The 17,795-nt window shown below is 42.3% G+C and overlaps 1 protein-coding gene across 2 annotated transcripts in view; it reads right to left on the reverse strand.

Annotated features, from left to right (window-relative positions):
- LOC142655350 (sodium channel protein type 2 subunit alpha-like) overlaps positions 1-17,795 on the reverse strand; it is a 170,765-nt gene that overhangs the window by 91,349 nt on the left and 61,621 nt on the right. For both annotated transcript variants that reach the window (XM_075829398.1, XM_075829397.1), the window contains exon 2: positions 1-320. In XM_075829398.1, coding sequence (XP_075685513.1) covers positions 1-267 — 267 coding nt within the window. In that variant the 5' untranslated portion in view covers positions 268-320. The remainder of the gene's footprint in view (positions 321-17,795) is intronic.

Here is a 17,795-nt window from a genome sequence, read left to right on the forward strand (position 1 = left end):
TTTTTGATTCAAATAATATGGGTCTAGGTCCTCCAGCGGTTCTGATACCATTCCCGGAGGTATATCGCCATATATGAACGGCAGACTTTTGCCCGCTTCCAAGTCACTGCTTGGCTTGGGGCCATTTTCATCATCGTCATTATTGTTCTCTTGTTTGGGCTTCTTTGCTTTCTCCTCTGCAATGCGCTTCTCGATTGCTTCAAGAGACTCCCTGGTAAAATAGCGTAAGCTGTCGGGCCCTGGTGGTACAAGTCGTGCCTGCGCCATCTTTTCATCCTGCACTTTTTAATTTACTGCTTAGCTCCTTTCATAATGGAATCCTGCAATGAGAGGAAAGTATAATTGTCAGTAGAGAAAAAAAGAACCATTAGGCAGATCAGTTTGGGATGGTAGAGCATGAGGATTCTTGTAATCATACCTCCCAACTTTCAAGTATCACAAAGAGGGACAAATGATGCGGCGCACACAGCACGTGGCGATTTTTTTTTTATATTTTAAGCCACGCCTCTTATCCCACCCAATCCCCGCCCATACACACCCGATTCAGGCCACACAGTACCATGCTCCCATAGTGCCTCCCACACAGTATAATATCAAATAGCTGACCCCACAGAGTATAATGTCCTCTAGCTGCCACCATACAGTATAATGCCCCCATAGTTGCCACCATACAGTATACTGCCCCATAGATGCACCCATACAGTATAAAGCCAACACAGATGCCCCCATACAGTATAATCCCCACAGATTCTCCCATGCAGTATAATGCCCATACAGATGCCCCCATAGCTGCCTCCATACAGTATAATACCCCCTTAGCTGCCCCTAGTGCAAGTGGCCTTGTAGATTGTGACACAGTGCACATGCAAATAGTGCCCATGTACCTAGCGCCAGTGTCCCCTGTAGATAGTGCTTCAATATAGTGCCACAGTGTCCATGTAGATAGTGCCACACCTCCCTGAAGATAGCGCCACCCCCCCCCCTGTAGATAGCACCATTGGGACTCCCTATAGGAGCAGTCAGAGCATAGGCCGGGAATTCCGCTCCTAGAGGGAATCCCTGCTGTCACTATCCATATATGGACAGTGACGTTAGTGGCTACTCCTTGAGCGGAATCCCCATTGCCGACTCTGGCCGGGGATTCCGCTCCAAGAGGAGCCACTGATGTCAATGTCCATATATGGACAGTGACCTCAGGGGTTTCCTCTATAAGCGGAATCCCCGGCCAGATCATCGGCAAGGGGGATTCCGCTCAAGAAGTAGCCACTAATTTTGAAGCAGGGAACCATCAGCTCCCTACTTCAGAATTAATTCAGAGCGGAGGAGCAGAGGGAGCTCCTCCGCTCACCGAGGATTCCCCGGGCACAGCGCTACTTTAAGCGCTGTGCTCGGGGAAGCTCTTGACGGTAAGGTCCATATATGTACAGTGATGTCAGTGGCTACTCATTGAGCAGAATCCCCGTTGCCGACTCTGGCTGGGGATTTCGCTGCAGGAGGAGCCACTGACATCAATGTCCATATATGGACAGTGACCTCAGGGATTTCCTCTAGGAGCGCAATCCCCAGCCAGATTATAGGCAATGGGGATTCCGCTCAAGGAGTAGCCACTAATTCTGAAGCAGGGAACCATAAATATCATATAGATGCGGGTCCCACCTTTGGGACCCGCACCTATCTCCAGACCGGGGTACCCAAAACCCTGTTCTACCTTTCTTGGTTCCCGCTGCCTGCTGGGCCACTTCGCAATTTCTGACCATGCAATCAGGAAAACAGCATAGCTCGCTGAGCTACGCTTTTTCTGTAACTGCCATTTACTTCTATGGGAGTTACAAAAACAGTGCAGCTCACCGAGCTATGCTGTTTTCGTAATTTCCGACCATGTAATCACGAAGAGGCAGAAGGAACCTAGAAAGATAGAATGGGGTTTATGGGCCCCCGTTCTAGAGACAGGTGAAGTCTATCTGACATTTATGGCATATCCTGTGGATATGCCATAAATGTCCCTGATGGGAAAACTTCTTTAAGGTCTTAGCCCAATCGAAATATAATAGATTTTCAGACTGTATTTGCCAATTGGATTATTTTTAAGGGAAAAAGGTGCCAAGAATGATCTTCTGACAATCATAGATACACCAATAAACAGTACATAAAAAAAAGAAACAAAACATCACTGATTTTAAAAGTTACACCCGGTCTCTGCTCTGCATTTAGTGTAGCGGACCTGTTTTACCACACTATGCTGCCCTAAAACATGGCTGCATTGTATGATGACAGATCCGCTTTAAGTCTATGGTATTAAAAACGATGTAAATCTATTCTATCTGCCAGAATACTAATTATTCATGCTTCAATGTTTTTTTCGGTCATTAGTGGTAAATGCTATGATGCTAGGGTTTTATTAACTATGCTCCAAAAAAATATATATTTGGAGCAAGGCAAATACAATGGACAACATTTAGTAACACTCTCTTAGAGTTACACAGCGTAACAAAATGCGCCAAATTTGTCACACTGGTGCATGTTGTATGATAATTTTGTCGCTTCTTGCATGACCTGTTAGACACTTTTCCTTATAACATCTTTGACTGGCTTATTTTTTGACAGAATTTGGTGATAGTTTTTTTTACGAGTTTTGACGCACTTTGGTGCTGTTTAAGCCACACCCCTTTCAGATAAACCACACCTCCTTTCCTAGACACTTTTAAAAAGTGTCTATTGAGGTGCAAACATTACAATTGGTGCAAATTTCAACACATTCTAGACCCAGCCACAGTAGTAAATCTGCCCGAATAATAACACATTCATATCATGGGGAATATATGTTCCTGTATATCCCTTCACTGATGATCATTCTAATTGCAAAATTACCGGAACGCTCATCATCCCTGGAAGAAAAGCTTACTTCTAGCTTAAACATGTCGGAATACCACTTTTTTTATATGGATTTCCAATTTAGAGAATTTCTAAGCTTTTTACTTAGGAGCCTCACACACACGCGCATTCGGTCCGTGTTGTAAGGTCCGTACATCGGCCACATTTCCCGGACTGAACACACTGCAGGGAGCCGGGCTCCTAGCATCATAGTTATCTATGGCACTAGGTGTCACTGCCTCTCAGCGGAACTACTGTCCCGTACTGAAAACAAGATTACATTACGGGCAGTTGTCCCGCAGCGAGGCTGGGACTCCTAGTACCATAGATAACTATGATGCTAGGAGCCCGGCTCCCTGCAGTGTGTTCAGTCCGGGAAATGCGGCCGACATAAGAACTGTATATCACGGACTGAACACGCTCGTGTGTGAGGCTCCTTAGGTAATACATTTTCCTCCTAAGACATCTGATTCAGCCTGTTGTTTCTCAGTCTCAGTCAGCAGAAGATCTTGGTCAGCAGTCTGAATCAGTTCAGCTAAGGAGACGTTCAGCTGCTTCTTCATTAGAAATATGCTGCTACCAGTGGCTAAGATATACTTTATGGAAGGTCTGAAAATATAGACATATATAAAATATTCAGTTCTCACTGATTTGTTTGCGTGCATATCAACAGATGTAGCAGTGGTAAATCTGTCATAGTGCATTGTAAATGCATCAGGACAACCCTGAGTTAAGATGATGTGGTGGGATTACCTGAGGTCTATGTAAAACCACAGATAACACAATGTGATATTACAATGGGATTTGCCACAATATAAAAAAACATGATTTCACAAACTGTTAAATGTAATTTCCAGCTCTGCTTTATATGTACCATGTGCAAGAACTATAAATCTGCACTATGACATAAAGTAAAGAGTAAGTTTATTTCCAGACAATTATTTTCTAGATAGGCTAACCCCCATCACTAAAGGTCATGGGATAGGGGCTTCAATCCCTTTTACATGGGCCGATGATCGGGAAAACGAGCATTCATATGAACGCTGGTTCCCGATCATTGCCCTGTATAAAATGCTCGTTCATTGGCTGATCGTGTCGTTTATGCAGCACAAAATATTATCGTTGTCGGCATCACATCTCCCTGTGCCAACATGCTATAAATGTACGGGGACGAGCGATCGTAGTAACGATATCTCGTCCCTATACGTTACTGATCATAGCTCCCTGTGAAAGGAGCAAACGAGCGCCGATCAGCACGCTGTCTCGTTGATTGTCGCTTGTTTTTACGGCCAATATTGGCTGGTGTATAAGGAGACTTAAAGAGGCTCTGTCACCAGATTTTGCAACCCCTATCTGCTATTGCAGCAGATAGGCGCTGCAATGTAGATTACAGTAACGTTTTTATTTTTAAAAAACGAGCATTTTTGGCCAAGTTATGACCATTTTTGTAGTTATGCAAATGAGGCTTGCAAAAGTCCAAGTGGGTGTGTTTAAAAGTAAAAGTACAACTGGGCGTGTATTATGTGTGTACATCGGGGCGTTTTTAATACTTTTACTAGCTGGGCGCTCTGATGAGAAGTATCATCCACTTCTCTTCATAACGCCCAGCTTCTGGCAGTGCAGACACAGCGTGTTCTCGAGAGATCACGCTGTGACGTCACTCACAGGTCCTGCATTGTGTCAGACGAGCGAGGACACCGGCACCAGAGGCTTCAGTTGATTCTGCAGCAGCATCGGCGTTAGCAGGTAAGTCGATGTAGCATTTTCAGATTTGCAATCCGATATAAAAAAACTCCATGTAAAATTGGAGACATAAAGAAGTACAGTAGGGACCCGTAGACTATTATATGGATGCCGTATTACGGCCCTGTACAACTTGTAGGATTATGCAGCTTTAACACAGTCTTGTTTATAAGCATTAAACTCTGACTCTTAGCAGTTTCGTTCATGGTATAGTTCCCCAAAAAATAGACTGTTGGGAGGTATGCAGTTTCAGAAGTGGGGTCCATAGAGTCACATGTAAATCTAATGGGACCAAACTACATAAGCAGACATGTAGCCTATGCTGCAAATACGATTGCATGGAACCCGATGATTCATGATCTGATGTTGAAATTAATTTCCCAGCAGACTGTTAGACCAATAAACCGATCCAGAACACATAAGCATCAACATGTTGTTCTCTGTTTTTAACGCTTGAAAACGAATAAAAATATGTGACAACACAAAGCTTGATTTAGCCTGTAATTTACATTTAATTTAATAGACCATCATGTAAGTCGGAGTAATTCATATTTGAACTTGCTCACATTGCTCATCATTTGAGGCTCTGCTATATTCTATAGTCATTCCAGGATTTTTCTATGATTTATAAACAGTTTATAGAACAATTACAATCTTGGAAATTATCGGCTTCGTAAGAATTTAGAGTTTTTTCCCTCAATATCTTCTGGTTAAATTCTAACAATATCCAACTTAAAGAAATGTACAGCAGAATACAAGTTATTGAAGTAAATAATTACAAAATTTATGACTGTATCGATCATGATCTATTTTCAAAGGGCGGGGGGTTGCCTACAACAAAAACCTTTTTAATATAATATGTTAGAGATCAAATCTCTTCAGGCTCATTATAAATGAGACTGCATTTAATTTTATATATGGCAGAGGTTATCGTGGGAATGGAATATGTGTATGTTTGTCTACAGTTTAAAGGGAATGTTTTATCAGTAAATGGCTTATTGTTTAAATCCAGTTTTTATGTTACACATTTTTTGTGTTTTTTTTTTTTACATTTTTATGTCATTATCTATATTAAAAAAAATAATCCTAAAATCTGGCTGTTGAGTCTCACAGTAGACTGACCCTTCCTGTTCTGTAGAGATCACTTCTCAGAAGTCATATAATTATCATCACATGAAAGATTACAAAAGGTAACACCTATATATAGATAACACAGGCTCCGTAATTGACAATAGGTGATGGACAAAGCTCCTCTCCTCCCCCTTCCTGCACAATGACCTCTGCACAGGTCACAGAGAATGCCGATAAAACCTTCCCATAGAAGTCAATGGATCCCCTCCTGTTCACAGGTTCCTATGGTCCATGTGGGTGTTGTAAAGTATATCTCTAAATGTTGTTAAAAGCAGCTCAAGATGGTTGCCCCCATAACCATGTACAGAAAATAGAATAAAAATAATCTACAATTAAAAAATAAAAACGGATTAGAAAAAAAGATTATCTTTCACTATCTGGTTTTAATTAGGAAAAACATAGAGGTGATACAGTCTCTTCAAGCGATTTGTTTTCCCAGATACTATTATTCCTCAGGTGAATATAGGGGGAATAGTGATAGAACCAGGATTGTACATAGAGGAGGGGAATCCTTTTCCAAAATCCCTCCTCCTTCACACTCATACGCCCTTGATTAGAATACCTGCAGGAGCTGTGTAGTGGACAGAGGTGCGGCCAGAGGTGCACAGCAAAGGTGCGGCCAGTCCCAATGGCAATTACGAGACCATATACAGTCCATATCTAATTACTAAAACGCGCATAGAGATGTAGAAATGCTGAGTTTGCCATTTGGCACAACTCCCCTTTATAACAGAATGTGATTTTACATAGGACTGCAGGTAAACTTACTACAGTATATTAACTCAGCATTAATACAATGCACAAGCAACACTGCCCCCAAAAAAGTAAATGTCAAATTTAGCTCTACTACTTCTACCTTTACAACCTCAAAAATTGGCATTTCAGCTCAGTCGCACATGTAGGTTATCTCAATTATGGGAATGAGATAAGTGTCTACCAGACACCTCTGGCATTGTTTATCCCCTTGGGAAACCATATAATTTATTTCCTGTTTTCCTGTTGCTTATAAAGCGCCAACATATTCTTCTCATTTGCTCCTGTCAGACAGGGCTAATATGGGGACGAGCGGTTGTTACTCCGATCGCTCGTCCCCATCCATTATTATCATGTTGGCAGCGCGTCTCACTGTTTACACAGAGAGATGTGCTGCTGACAACGATAATATTTAACTTTTTTTAAACGATACGACCAGCAGAAGACCGAGCATTTGCTCGTTCATCTGCTGATCGTTTCCCTGTTTACACAGGGCACTTATCGGCAACGGTACTCTATACCTGAAATGCCCCCCACACCTGTGCTGATGGCCCGGTACTCCCCTACAGTGCCCATGTGCCGTCCGTCGGTCAGTCAATTGCTTGCCTCAGAGGTCACCTGCCGTTCATGACAATATCACCAGCGATTGGCTGACCGATGAATGACACGTGGTCGGAGTGGCAGAGAATGGAGCCTCAGCGCTGGAGCGGGAGGGCATTTCAGGTGGTGTTACCTAATAGTTTATTATTTTATACCATCCCATGCCCTACCCTAGTGCTACTCAATTGGAGACTTTGAGGTACAATCTAGATATTCTCATACACATGAAATTGATAGTAGATCCTGATGAGATCCTGAATTGCTAACAAAAATCATATTTGTGTGACCAGTCTGGGGCTAGGAGTCTAGGATGACATGTTTGCAACAAACAGGTGACACATGGAGCCCCAGCCTAACTTCATAAGGTGAGCTCTACTCATTAAGGGTAGCAACAGGTGACAACAGTAGACATGCCATTTTGCATGACCCTATAGTCACAACAAGTGGGAATTAATGCAGTGGCAACTTTTCAGTATAATTTCTAGTCACAATTTAAAATCAATGTAGACAACAATAGAAGTCATGTAAATGCCACAGGCAAATGCAATGATTCCATACCCTTTGAGCATTTCTATTTTTGGAAAACTCAGAGGTCACAAAAAGGAGGGGAAGAGTTTCTAAATGTAATCACAAGGATTTGCACGACGATGATTAAGTATCATGTGACCATTGTCTTTGTCTAGCCCTTGACTAAGGTGTCCAGTGGCCACGTATGTCTGTGAGGACATGTTATTCTGAGTACTTGACAATACAATTACTCTTCATATTCACTGAAATTTCACATTCGGAAAGTCTAGTTTAGACGTTTCAACAGAATGTGTGCTCCACATAGCATTCCCGCTGCTTCCACACAGATTCACAGGTTACAAGACCCTGCAGCAATTGCCTTCATGCATATGTTAATAGAACTCACTGTTCAGTAGCTTCATTTATACAAAAAAAAAGTACAATCACAGCATGCCTGACAAATACACATATACAGCACTGGACAGTGAAAATGGCCATTCTTACACACTCACTTCAAGCGGACAGCACCGCTACTTTTACGTCATTTTTTTTATGTCGTATTGATTGCATTCTGTCATATATTTACTCCGGATGCACAGGGTTGAATGTCACAGTAGGTGAAATTCTCAGCTATTTGTTGCTTAATCTATTGTATATATAAGTATAATCAAACTACAAAACCCAAATCTCCTATGGTTACCTATAGACCCCGCTGACAAACAGCAGTCTATAGATTTCCTGTAGGACTCAGGCAACAAACTATAGCAAAAGAGTAATGTTGACCAATCTGCGCCATTGGACCAATTCCTGGCTCTTGGGCTTGCTATATGTAGTTATTCCCAACATTTTGAACAGAAGCGTACAATTTAACTTGAGGCCACATTCTACCAAGATCCTCTTCATCAGTGAATTTAAAACACGAAAAGTTTAGGATTGTTTTGGTCTCTACTTTGCGCTGTGCAGGGACGTAGGAGAGCGCAGATGTTGTAGTCGCACCTGGGCCCTGGAGCCCAGATACCAGTATTATAAATGGCACATGGTAGGTGGAGGCCCTGTTACATATTTTGCATTGGGGCACAGGAGATTCAAGTTATACCTCTGGTGCCATGTGTTGTTCCCTAATCCAGAGGAATAATGGTAATACTGCTAACAGTACAGCCATAATGCACACAGTGATGCCACTGCATAGATATAATATACATAAGCCTATTATAGTAAAAGGATAAATAAGTCAATGACGTTACTGCAGCGTAATCATACGCTGAGTGATGTCACAGTCAAAGATTATGCACACAGTGATGTCACAGCACAGGGACAATCTAGTCAGTGAAGTTACAGCACAGAAATTATGCACACAGTGATATCACAATATAGGGATAATGCATACAATTATATAATAGCACAGGGATAATGCACACAAAAACATCACCATGCACACAGTGACATCACAGCACAGGAAAAAAAATAAAAAAATATAATTTCACAGTACAGGGATAATGCACCAAGGGATGTTGCAGTAGAGAGAATGAATACAACAGAAGCTTAACAAGCAAAAATGGGTTTCCACAGCAGAACCTGGAATTGGGTTCCATTTGATTTTTCATGCCCCCTTCCACTATCCAGTCTTAAGTGACTGCACCTTAACTGAGTGGAGATAAGCCCCTGAATTGTTAGCCCCCATTAGGGACATTCTTTGGGATGTGTAACCTTTGCAGTCACACAAAGCGCACTAGCTTCCACTGCTGAAGAGGGCGCTACAGTAGGTATATTACCCAATGCCTGTGCCTACTGCAAATCTTAACTGTATAGCAGTTTTATCTATACATTGTATACCACAGTAATTTGGCCAAGCTCTGGCACTGTTATTTGGGCACCATACTGTATGGCACTGTTAATTAGACACTTTGCACTGAATGACTGTACACCATATGGCGGAGTGCCAACAGAAGGTGTAGCACAGGGCATCATCCAACATAGGGCAAATCCTGGCCCCCATAGCAGTTATTATGCCTGCTACCCTTGTGGTTACATGATGGTAACCACAAAAAAAAAATTGCTGTCCTGGGGAAATCCTACTTTTACTAAATACTTATTGTAAAAGAAAAAGTTCTTTCTGCTGCTGCCATCCATTGCACCCGGGACAAGGCCCTGTAATGTTTGGAAATGTAATTGCAAATAATTTTGAGCACCAAGAGTACTTGGCATATAAAAGCATCACTGACAATGAGTCAAACCCATATAACCTGGCAGATGAAATCGAGATGAGCATATTTTTGTGCTGCAGCATTGTGCTGAACCACATCTGCCAAGTGTTGCCGGACTGTAGCCTATTTACCATATCACACCACATGGCCCTCGGGTCATAACAGTACAAGGCACTACAGGTAACCTTATAGAACTCGAATTACAGCTGAACCGTTTCACATTATAATTTACACATCTTCCCGCCACCAGGAGAGTCAGTGGTCCCTGACTGTTGACATAGTAGCCCCCGCAGTGTAATATGGATATGGAACTTGGATGCAGATAATTCGAGGTAGCGTCAAGTACCACTTTCCCAGTATATCCTTTTTCCACGGCACTCTGGGTTACCACAGAGCAGAGAGTCACGCTGACTGATTTGTCATTGCAATTTTCATTTAAAGAACCAATTGCTGAGGGGGCTGCCCAAACTGTCAGCTCTCATGTCTTATGTGGGCGAGCCCCTCCCGACATTGCTTCATTATAACAGGTGACACCACGGCTCATCCTTAAGTGATTTCTCTGAGCTACAAACTGCTGTTTACATCAAGCTTATATGGATAATTATTAGTACAGCAAAGCATATGCTGACCATATAACCTTGGAGTGAAGATAGAGGCACAATAACAGGGTGAGCTGTCTTATTCCTCCATTATCAACCATTGTTTCTACTACGGAACATTAGCCTGATATCAGCCAGCAAACAATTATGAATTAAGAGGTTGTAGAATGTAGCAGCTTAATGTATTTTAGTCTGAAATCTAAAGTGTTGCTATTAAACCCATGAAAAAACAATGAAGCAAATATAATTTCAAATTTATGTATATTCAATTTATGAAATGCAGGCATTAAATATATACATCTACGGCTGTGTGGGCAAACACAACTATTTCAATATAACTATGAAGACAACTATCTGTTTTTCCACAATTAACATTGATCACCTATCCACAGGATAGGTGATAGATGTATGATTGCTGGCTGCTCCACTACTGGGACCCCCATTCCTCCTCACTACACAATCCCAGTGAGTAGGATTTTGAATGGAGTGGCGGTCGCCAATTCAAAATCTTCCTCACTCTGATGGTGCAGTGAGGAGGAATGGGGGTCGAGACCTCCATTCTAGAGATAGGTGGAAGTCCCAGTAGTGGGGACACCAGTGATCATACATTTATCACGTATTCTGCAGATGGGTGATACATGTTAATTGTGGGAAAACGCCTTTAATTTTACCCAGATTTGACAATAAAATTAGATAAAAGTGAAGATTCATGCATAATGAATATATTAAAGGGGTTGCCACTTTGAACAATCCCTTTTTGATAAACCCCCCCCCCCCCCCCCAGAAACAAGATGATACTTCAGGGAAGCCTGACAGAAAATGATCACATTACCTGCAGCACCACCGCAGGAGAAAAACAACATTACATGGTGCCCATTAAAATCATTCATACATCAGGATACAATTACACATGCGAGTGACATTATTATGACCACCTCCTACTTTCGACGTCGGCAGCGCATAGCCCGTGAAGGCAGTGATGTGTCCTGGGCTGGCTTGGTGGGTATATAAGGTGTGCTATAGGCTGTCTGAACATATATCACTCGTTGTTGCCATGGGTAAGAGGGGCGATTTATCAAAGTTGCAAAAAGGGAAGATTATTGGCTTTCGGGCCAAGGGTGGCAGTATTTCTCACACAGCGCAGTTTGTGAACTGTTCGGGTGCTGCTGTGGTGACAGTGTATCGTGAGTGGAGAAATGGCACCATTGGGAATAACCAACGTGGAAACTATGGAGCACCACGTGCCATCGATGTGAGAGGTGAATGTCGGCTACGAAGGTGCATGGGGGCCGAACGACATGCTACAGTGGAGCAGCTCACCGTGAAAATCAACCAAGGGGCTACCAGACGTGTGTCTAAAACAACAGTTCAGTGAACCCTACTGCGTATGGGGCTCTGAAGAAGACGGATGGTCACTGCTCCTATGCTAACAAATGTGCATCAGAAAAAAAGGCTTCAATTTGCACGGCAATATCGTAATTGGGCCACCGATGATTGGTAAAGGGTTGCCTTCTCTGATGAGTCACGTTTTCTGCTTCATCGAACGGATATACGTTGTCATGTCAGGTGAGAAACATCAGAGAACAAACACCCTGCAACCATTGCTGGCAGAACACAAGCTGGTGGGGGCAGCATTATGGTCTGGGGTATTGTTTCATGGCATTCTCTGGGCACACTCATCCATGTGGATGGCACTCTGGACCGATTTGGGTATGAATCCATCGTTGCAGATCACGCCCCCCCATACATGCTGTTTGTCTTCCATGGGGCAAACAGAATCTTCCAACAAGACAATGCGACATGTCACATGGCTAGAAATGTCCGACAGTGGTTGGAAGAAATAAGGGGGGGGGGCTTCTACCTATATTTTAATAATTGTCCTATTGACACCTTTGAATCTAACTAATAACTAACTGCATGTAGCGCTCTGTGGTTGTGGTACTTAACCCTTTCTAGACAGAGCTCTTACGTCTGGCACTGCGCTAATTGCTGTCAGAAATGGACATTAACTTTTACATTTCATGTAGTCTGTCCTTGTTGCAAATTGAATAAAGACTTTTTTTATTTTTACTCTTTAATAATGGTTGGAAAACAGGCTTATTTCTGCCGGCAGGCAGCCTTTTTTGAATTTTAGTGGTTGGAAGAGCACGACCAAGACTTCCAAGTACTTCCCTGGCCCCCTAATGCGCCGGACTTTAACCTAATTGAGCATCTGTGGGACCCCCTCGATCGTCTTGTTCGCTCTATAGATCCTCCCCCAGGCACCCTCCAGCAAATGTGGGAAGCTCTGCAGTTAGCATGGCTCCAGATACCGGACAACCTACCAGCACCTTATTGAGTCACCCCCGGGCCTGTCTATCTGCTGTCCGTGCTGCACACGGCGGTTACTCTGGATATTAGCTGGTGGTCGTAATAATGTGACTCGACTGTGTATATTCAGTCTAGGCAATGCTCTGTGAGATAAATACATGAGCAGCACTTCATAAATGTCATTGATTTTCTATAATGTATTGGTCAGAAGTTCAGACTGTTTAGCTCGCAGAGCATTGCCTAGACTGGACGCAATTGTATCCACTTCTCAGCTGAGAGCAAGGCTACGTAGTACCAGTTTGCAGCATCTGAATGTAAACAAGTGTTCTCATTCACTGACAGCAAACAAATATCTTGAAATTGGTGAGGAATTGAAGCATAAAGTATAGTAGAAAGTTGTAATACGTTTTCATTTATACAGTTCCTTAAAGAGAACCTTTCACCTGCCTATACATGTGCAGCTACGTGGAGCATGTAATAGGCAGGGCTGCACAAATCCTGGGGCACTTGAATTTTTTTTTTCTATCCTCCTCCGTTCTTTAGATATCGGTGCCGTTATATTTGGCGCCCGATATTTAAATAAACCCCTGAACGGTCAATGGGCATGTAATTGGCCGGGGGGCGTGTTACTATTGCTATGACACTGTCCAATCAGCTATGGACAGTGTCACAGCAAGATCCGGAGAGAGGAGTGCGTGTGCGCACGCACGCACACGCAGCTCTTCCGGCACCACTGAACAGAAGAGGAGAAGATGAATGTGAATTCTTCTTCTTCTGTTCCGTGGCGGGCGGGAGTATCGTCAGCAGCAGCGTCGGAGCTGTGCGCGCAAAGGCGAGCACGCTCTCACTCTTCAGCACTCGGCAGACAAGGATGACAAGACTATGTGATCCCTCACGAGAGATCACACAGTCTGAAGAGGAAGAGCGTGCGCGCGTACAGCTCCGATGCCGACGCTAACGATACTCCCGCAGCGGCAGAGCTGCGCGTGAGCGCGCGCACATGCTCTGCCCTCTCCAGCTCTTGCTGTGGCACTGTCCGTAGCTGATTGTCACAGCGATAGTAACATGCCTCTTGCCAATTACATGCCCCATTGACAGCTCAGGGGGTTATTTAATCCCTCAATGGCCGGGCCTATTTTAAACCTTGATGACCAAGCTATTTCTTACGTTTTTCCATCATCGCATTCCAAGAGCTATAACTTTTTTATTTTTGCGTCGACATAGCTGTATAAGGATTTATTTTTGTGGGACAAGTTGTATTTTTTAATAGAACCATTTTGGGGTACATATAATTTATTGATTAACTTTTCTTATCTTGTTTTGGGGCGTAAAAGAAAAAAACCCAGCAATTTCGCCACTTTTTTTGCGTCTTTAATTTACGCCGTTTACCGTGTGGTATAAATAACATAATAACTTTATTCAGTGGGTCGTTACAATTTTGACTATACCAAATTTATATGGTTTTATTATGTCTTACTACTTTTACACAGTAAAAACTCTTTTTTTTCCAAAATTATGTGTTTTTGTGTCTCCATATTTGAAGAGCCATAACTTTTTTATTTTACCGCCGATGCATTATTTTTTATTTTATTTTTTACAGCGTTCGCTGAGTGGGTTAAACAACATAACAATATAATAGCTTTATAGTTGCGGTCGTTATGGATGCGGCGATACGAAATATGTGTAATAAAGCATTTTGTAAGGGGAAAAAGTGTGTTTTTAATTTTTTTCGTTTTTTTATTTTTAAAAACTTTATTCAACTTTTTTTACATTTTTTTTTACTAGTCCCACTAGGGGACTTCACTATGCGATCGTCCAATTGCTTTTATAGTACACTGCAATACTTCTGTATTGCAGTGTATTGCTGCCTATCCGTTTACAATGGACAGGCATCTGCTAGGTCATGCCAGAGGCATGGCCTAGAAGGCATCCACTACAGGCAGACCCGTGTGCCATAGAAGACACAGGCACCCTGTGATCTCATAGCAGGGTGCTAGTGGGGTGAGAGAGGGAGCTCCCTCCCTCTCTCCAAAATCACTTAGATGTGGCACTCGCTATTGAGCGCCCCATCTAAGGGGATAAACCGGCGGATTTCAATCCACCCGCTCGAGCAGCGATGCCCCAAGTTTTCAGCTACCAGAGGTAGCTGAGAACAGGGAGTTTTAACTTCTCCCGGCGCCGCAGATTTATTCTGATGTAGTGCCGTGAAAAGGCGTATGCATCAGAATAAAGCCCGTTAGTGGCCGCCGTGAAAAGACGTATTGGCGGTCACTAACGGGTTAAAAATTTGGTGCCTAATATAACGGGGGAGGATAGGAAATTTTTTTAAAGTGCCCCAGGATTTGTGCAGACCTGCTTATTACATGCTGCACTCAGCTGCACATGTATGGGCAGGTGAAAGGTTCTCTTTAAGCTTAATTTATATAAAACCGGAAAACCCTTGAACACCAGACCTCACCAATGTCTATGTGGAGTATTACATCTGATAATAACATTATATTAGGGAGTTGCTAGTAATGCTACTGCCTGCAATATACTTTGAAGTGGTTGTTTAGTTTAGAAAACCCTATTTCATATACCCTATTTGGAAATTCTGAGTTAATAGTGGGGGACCTCAGTTCAGGATCCTCAGTTCTTGGCCAGAATGGAGCACGGTTACAAAGAACATCTCTCTCTCTCACTCTGGAGGATCTGTCCGGTCCTACACCACATAGACAATCCATTGATATGAATGGTCACTGTGTAATGATTAATTTCCCCTGTCGTGGCACTGCAGGGAAATTGACCACTTACTGCCCAACAGATTACAATGGATTGTCAGGTGGTCCCACCAGGGTGACACTTTGGATAATCCCTACTTGTTAGAAAGGTCTCCTGACAATAAGTTGATTCCAGAGTGGACAATCCCTTTTAGGTAACTCCAAACGTGGAACTTTAGGTGTATATAGCCATTAAGATTTAGAATTTAGGAAACAACGAATGACCTTATATCTAATGTAACACTTTTTTTATAGCAGGGTCTTAAAATTCAAACTGCATTCAGAAAGCATTTACTAAAGTGATACACAATGAAACATATTGTCACTGCACATACAACATAATAACGATGTAATGTACAATATGCAAATCCAGCCACTATTTCTGTGTGATAAACAGTCCGCGCTGCCGTCCATGTGCAAGGGGAAGGGATTTCACAGACTGCTGCATATTAGCATTTTGCCCAGGGCTTTATTTTGTTCCCTATTTCAGTCCTTTCTCTAAATCATTGTAGCGCATAATTAGCAATGGAAAGTCAGTTGGGCATATATGTAAATGCTTAGATAAAACAATAAAGCTGGGATGTAAAGAGACACAGACTTACAGGACTGAGCGAGGATTTCCTCCTTGGAAAGCACGCAACACGCTTAAATCCCGTTACATTACAATATATTACATTACATCCCACTGGCCTTCCTTGATCTGCTGCTTCTCTGGAAAGTACGCAGCTCGTATTTGGAGCAATGCTTACATTCTGTTGTATCATAATAATTGGCCAATGTTGGTCATACATGTCAATGAAAAGGCAGAATGATTTCTTAAGTCTTCGCATCAAACCCCTGGGTTTTATATACTATATATATATATATATATATATATATATATATATATATATATATATACAGTAGATATACAGTATATATACTGTATATATGCTTAATTTCACAGGGGACATGAAGCATTATTGCTGGGGCATGCTGGGTCCTGCGGAGCCCTTTGTAGCAACTCTTCCCTTTGGCTAATAGATGAGGGTCTTACAGAGGCTGTCTATTACCTATCCAACGGATAGGTCATCAGTGTATGATCAGCCCGTTAGCCCGCTCCATACTTCCCCTACCCGGCTATGACGTAGGTATACATCAAATGTCGGGAAGGGGTTAAAGAGCTGTCACCTCTCCTGACTTGTCTGTTTTAGTAAATACTTGTATTCCCCATAAAATAACAATTAAAAATAATATTTTCCTATTACTCTGCATTGTACCATTCCTCTGTTATTCATCCTATAAATTTTGTGTCCCTACATAGACTGATACTGTCCAATCAGTGCTGACAGTGAGACTGTGTAGGGACACGCCCATTTGACAAGGGGAATCGTAACACCCAGTTGTCAATTTATTGATACATTTCTAGTAGGAATAACAAAGGAACTGGACAGTGCATAGAAATAGGTTATAAGAAACGGTGCTGCAGAATTGTTATTTCATGGGGAATACAAGTATTTACTAAAAATGACATGTCAGGAGAGGTGACAGACCCTCGTTAAACAGGAGACCACCATCTATTGAGTCAGTATTCCCTAAGGGTTTATTCACACGCCAGGAATAATCAGCCGTGTGATGGGCGTTTAAAAAACGTCAGTCACACGGCTGCATTAAAATCAATGCACGTCTATGGGGCTATTCACATGGCCGTTTCTTTAACGGACTACGTGAACGGCCCGTGAAAAAATTGGACATTTCATATTCCTGCCCTTTTCCCAGATCCCCCAATAGACCCAAGTCTATGAGGGATCCGTGAAAATGGGTCCCGCACGAATGCAAATCGGCTGTGAAAAACAGTCGATTTTGACACCCGATCATGTGAATACGGCCTAAAGGAGCATTCAACAATAGATTTTCACAACCTCTTTTAGTAGTGCAGACATAAGTTTGAGACATAAGTTTGAGTTTTGCCTGAAATATCTTTCAAGTATTACTTAAATTTAGAACATTTATTTTTAGGTCCAGAATTCTGTGGTAATTCATTTCATTATATATCTTTATAAAGAATTTAAGCTCCGTCTTTCGAAAACAGATCTCAATACCGTGTGTAAATGAGGAAACGCTATCTATCTAAACGTAATGTATACTGGTTTATTATTGAGGTGCTCTATATAGCTGTATGCAGTAATCTCCCCCTAGTGGTAGACGTAGAAATGGGGAAATCTGAGCTTTTTCTTAGAGTAATGGTATCGTCACCATCTGCGCCCCCAAAGATTACCAAAATGGCTTGAAAATGTCAAATCTCATTTTCTTTTTTGGTGACCATTACAGGCAGTAAC

Source organism: Rhinoderma darwinii, chromosome 6, assembly GCF_050947455.1.
Source record: "Rhinoderma darwinii isolate aRhiDar2 chromosome 6, aRhiDar2.hap1, whole genome shotgun sequence".
In the NCBI taxonomy this organism is placed as follows: domain Eukaryota; kingdom Metazoa; phylum Chordata; class Amphibia; order Anura; family Rhinodermatidae; genus Rhinoderma; species Rhinoderma darwinii.